At 32.3% G+C, this 5369-nt stretch overlaps 1 protein-coding gene across 1 annotated transcript in view; it reads right to left on the bottom strand.

Annotated features, from left to right (window-relative positions):
• Positions 1 to 1034, bottom strand: part of mthl1 (methuselah-like 1) — a gene marked incomplete in the record, with an annotated part of 71698 nt that extends 70664 nt beyond the window's left edge. Inside the window, 1 exon segment of the mRNA XM_011298931.1 lies at positions 292 to 1034. Coding sequence (XP_011297233.1) covers positions 292 to 800 — 509 coding nt within the window.
• Between the last annotated feature and the right edge of the window lie 4335 nt (positions 1035 to 5369).

Genomic DNA, 5369 nt, shown 5'->3' with positions numbered 1-5369 from the left:
TTTCAAGAAAAAATTCTTTCAGGCACGACGAAATATTCAATTATCATTTTATAATATTATTAATTTCGTTAATAGTAGAAAGTTCATTAGAAGGCTGGACTCCAGTCCATTAATCTCTTAATTACCAGATATTTATGATTTAAACAAATATAAACAAATATATAAATAAATTGAGTATTTTATCGTGCAATTTCTTCTAGTTAATTTCGGTGAGAGCTATTATTTTTTATCGGATTGCTTTGAATCATTTGTTGGGCGTGAAAAATAGTAAATACTGGGATGTAAACAAACCTTGATTCACTGAAAACAGCATTTTCACCACAGCATCTCCGAACTCTTGGTCTCATGGTGGCGGCAGCCCTATTTGTCTCAATTTTTCTCGGCATGCAAACAAGCAATGCCTTAGGATCAGCACAATAATCACTAGATCCATATGTAGAGCCACTTCCACCCTCGAGGATGGCATCACCAGCCTCGAGAATAATAAAAGGTGTGAAGGAACTGTAGGGAACAAAACTCAGCACTTTGTCGTCCCCACAATTCGGCCTTTTTCCCTCCAAAATTTTCCAGTGCAATGGCGGCTGGAGAATTATACTTTTCTTCGATGGTGAATAAATAACTGGCTCCCAGGCCTTGGAGTTTGGAACACATTTCAACTTCTCTAGGTTATCACCATCACTTGGCTTCTCCAACTTCTCACCGAATTTACAACATTTTAGAATTATTGTTTGCGTTGTTGATGCACTTATTGACACACACAGGGCCCCGGTTAAGAGCAAATGGTAGATTTTCACTGACATTTCACTTGGAACGTTGACAGTCTGTTAGGTTTTAGTTTGGAATTCAAATTATTTTTTATTGGGGCTTTCCTGGGGAGTTCAGAGGTTTTTGGCGCGCGAGGCTTTCACATGGATGTCATTTTTCGTCGTGAGAATTTCAATTGTTTTTGAAAATCGATTTTCCGATGGATTTGAGCCGCTTTGAAAATGTGGGTTTGAATTATTTTCGGGGAGATTTTTCGTATAGTTGTTCGTACGAGAGTCGCGGGTGTACTGAACTGCTCGGCCGTCGCCACGAGGAGTCGAACCTCTCGGCGTGACTCCACCGGTGCGCGCGCAACTTTCACCCTTCGCGCGGGAGAAATTTTTTTTACAATATTCGGGTTTTATTTATTTGGCAACGAATTTCCACAATTTCTTAATAAATTAATAAATAGGATAAATAGAATAGAGTAAATTAAATCAATTAAATAAATAAATAACTAAAAAATTAAAACTAACTAAATAATTAAAAAAAAATAAAAATAAAAAAAAATATTTATGAAATTTCAAACAATTTTGTCCCGCCATTTTTTCAATTCACATATATATATAACGATGGATCTTGAAAAAATATGGGATTTTATAATGAATATTCAATTTGTTGATGGAATGATTTTAACTAATTTTTTATTTTCGATATTTATGGTGAAATAAAAAATCAATTGTTATGTAAATCATTTAACAGTGAATATTCCTCTGTTGAATAAAAGATTGGATATTTTTCCCGAGGGATTATTCTTAAAAAACGGAATGCCGTCACCTGACGAAAGGCAAAATTCACCGGATATTTTTCGTGAATGGGGAGTTGAATAGATCCCGCGGTCCGAAAATATAATAAAACTCGGGACGACAAAGGAATTCAGCGGCTCTTGATAAAACAAGAGAGAAATACTCGGTCAATCGTCGGGGAATTTTTTTTTTATCAAAAAACCAAACAGTCGGTGGACGCCATCAATTATTCCCCCGGGTCTAGTGGCGCCCGTGTGAAAAATTTATTTTTCATATCGTTTTTTTCTGTTTTTACGGATTTTTCCATTTGTTTTGGCTTTTATATTTTTTACTCCATTTAACTTGACTTGTGCAATCTGCAAATGACACGGAAATAATTCACAGAATTTGCCATCAATTTTTTTATCTTCACGAAAATCCAGTTCAAAAGTTTAATAAACAATAACAATAACAAATTGAAAATTCATTTTTGGAATTGTCGACATTTTTCACCGATATTTATTTCATAAATAATCTCATTCAATAAAAAATGGAATAAAACAATTCATTATAATGTCAATTATTTAATAATAATTAAAAATAATTTTTGGTACCACTGATTGAAATAAAATAATTCCATCTCATCAATTACATTAATTACATTAATTTAAACAAATACATGCGCATTTTCCCCTGCCCTCCCCCATAAAAAAAAAATGAAAGACTTTCGCTGATAATTTGTACTTCAAAAGTGGATCGGATAATTTCTGATTCCATTTTCTCCCCTCAGCAAATCCAAGAAATGCCTTTAAAAGTTTTTTTTTCCGCTGCCACCATTCGCCTCCTCTCGAGTTCCGCCCTTTTTTCTTCAATTAAACTTCCTCGTCATTTCTCCCTGGATACCTGAACGGCTTCACCTAGAGCTGGTAAAGGTTAAAATTGAAAATTTATGTCTCACGTTAAAACGTAAAAATAATAATAAAAAAGAGATTTAAAAAAAAAATCCTAACGAGAAATCTCATTCGAGGGAAGTAAAAATTCATCAAACTTTCCAATTAAGTGGCAATCAAACTTTACGTACGTCTCGACTATTTTTATCTCAATTTTCTCGTGTTTTCTGATTACTCCATCGAGATGGTGTCTTTGTGAGTTTAATAAAAATGAAATGAGGAGGGAACAACAATGCTGAAGGGAATAAAAAGATACTGTCAACAAGTGACGGACTGATAACAACTTTATACCCATGAATTTATCTCAGATTTCAGTCGTTTCCAGAGGGGGAGAGCCGATAAAATCGGTATTACATGCACACGCTATTTACAATTCTAGATGATCATGCGGGAGTCAATGTATTAAAGGGAAAGTGATGAACATATTAACATCAACCCCATTCGACACGCAAATAATAAATGTCTACCTTTATTATTAACTATCTGAAATAATTTTAAACCACAGCGTCATTTTTAATATCGCCTATTTCAAATTTTCGCGGTATTTTTGATTTTTAAAAATAATATTAACTATGTAATTATAGAATTATGAATGATAAATAATTATTGGTATTATTATTATTATTATTATTATTATTATATCATTACCAATTTTATAATTATTTGTTAATATAGCAATTAAATTTCTGGTCGTACTTTACGGAAATTTATTGAAATATTTCCATGAAGATTTTTTGGGGAAAATGAATTTTAATTTTGTTTATTTAATACTTGATAATTCAGTTAATAAATAGAATTATTCGAAATTTAATTCCAATCGTTAAAAATCCTGCAATCCCTGAAATTAATTGGGTAATTAATGATAATGAATTAATGACGGAAAAAAATTGTTTAATACTCGACGTTTTGATCTTTTTTTTTTATTTGAGATAAAGATGAAAAATTAATGCACAATTCAGCATTCACTGAAGCCCAAATGGCGTGCACCACCTGGTTACCTGATTTAATGATGTTATCAAGGGACCAATGTACCTCACCACCATTATTATCAGGACATTAATGGTCCTCGAATACTCATTAACCGGAAACACGCGTTCCTCATGTTTATGAGAATAAACTCCCATTGAATTTTCTATCTAAAATCGATTTCAGCTCAATGAACTCTCACCGTAAATATTCTATCGAGTGCATTAACATCATAAATAATTAACAAATGAGTTGGGACCATCGCCTGACTGTTATTAATTATTTTTTTATTATTATCTACATTTGTTTAACCCTGCTTATATTATATCGAGTCTTTAAACCAAAGTTTAAATGTTAACAATAAATGGAAGATCGGATTAATTAATTAAAATAAATCGTTAAATATTTACTCTTTTACACATTACTCGAAAGAAGATTCTTAATTAATTAATTAAATTAAAATTAATTAATTAATTAATTAACTTCGACCAAAAATCAGATGAAATCAGTTCTGAAATCAGGGAAATCATGGGATTTCAATGATTTCAATTGATTTCATATGAAATCATTTGCAACAATTTAAAATTATTTAAAATCAGAAATTTTTGGATTAAATTCGGAATTAATCAGACAATCATTACCAGCAGCACTTGAAAATATATTTTTTTTCCTTTGAGGTTTTATCTCGAGACTCCTAGATAAAAGAGACGTAATTGGAGTCATAAGGATAAGCCCGGTCTGGGGACTGAAGGTAAATAAGAAAGTGGAAAAAAAAAGAAATACGATAGGCAAGGGGAAATGTTATTCTTCTTCTGGGAAGTGATTTACACGAGATATCGAGCGTCTCGAGAGGAAATGAATGAATGAACGAATTAGCCTCGAGTAAAGAAGGCGAAAATACCAGAAAAAGAAGGCGTCGTCGGGTGAACGAAGAGATGGTAATTAATACCAGTGGTAATTAATCCAACGGTCGGACCTTTCAACAATTAACTCAATTCAAATCAGAGACTCTAGTACTCAAAATCCTCTTCATTATCGCGAGATCATAAGTGGATCAATCCTGTAAATTAATTTATCAATTAATAACAATTAATACCAATTAACACCGATTAATGCCAATTAGTAGCAATTAATATCAAATGATAATTAATATCAATTAATAACAATTATTTATGGTTTTTCGGATAAAAATAATCTTCTGTATTTTTTAGAATGAAATATGGAAAATTGTTATAAAATTGAAATTAAAATTATATAAGAAATTTAATTAGAATTAAATGAAAAATTGATCTTTAATGGTTGAAGTTTTAGTGGCAGATTGAGAAGTTTTAATTTCTTATTTTTTATTGGACCCATTTCGTATTTTGGAATGTAGAGAGCGGATTCGGTGGAGAGTGAGAATTCGGTGGCCATAAACGACCAACCGTAAAGATCATAACGGTACATTAAACTCTTGCCAAGGGTATCGTTCACCCTCCGGTAAAGCCTCTGATTTTCTCAACGAAATTGTCTAATGTTTCGGAGAAGTCTCGTGGTGTTTACTGGTAAAATCATGACTCCATTATCTCAATATCACAGAGACTCTAGTTTCATGAACGTGGAAATTATGCGTGTAATTAAAGAATTAGTGGCTGTCCCATAATCGTCTTGATGTTCATGTTGTTGATCATGAGAAATTTCGGGAGAGCAAGTGGATTTTTGCGATTTCTATTATAAATGAAGACAGAGGATAAACTCATTTCATTTATTTATTAAATATATCGAGTGCAGAGTGGAAAACTGGTGAGAAGTAAATATTCTTGGCAAAAATAATTTTTTTTCTCAGGGTCGGACACGGGTTCGACTCCAGCGTGAGGCAGGAAAATTTTATTCTTTAAAAAATCGTCGAATGGGAGTCTAGACTCTAGACACAAAGAATCATCAA

The sequence above is a fragment of the Fopius arisanus genome, unplaced genomic scaffold (assembly GCF_000806365.1).
Source record: "Fopius arisanus strain USDA-PBARC FA_bdor unplaced genomic scaffold, ASM80636v1 scaffold00012, whole genome shotgun sequence".
Taxonomy (NCBI): domain Eukaryota; kingdom Metazoa; phylum Arthropoda; class Insecta; order Hymenoptera; family Braconidae; genus Fopius; species Fopius arisanus.
Note: the sequence above shows the minus strand (reverse complement) of the source record. Positions and strands in the feature narration are given on the sequence as shown.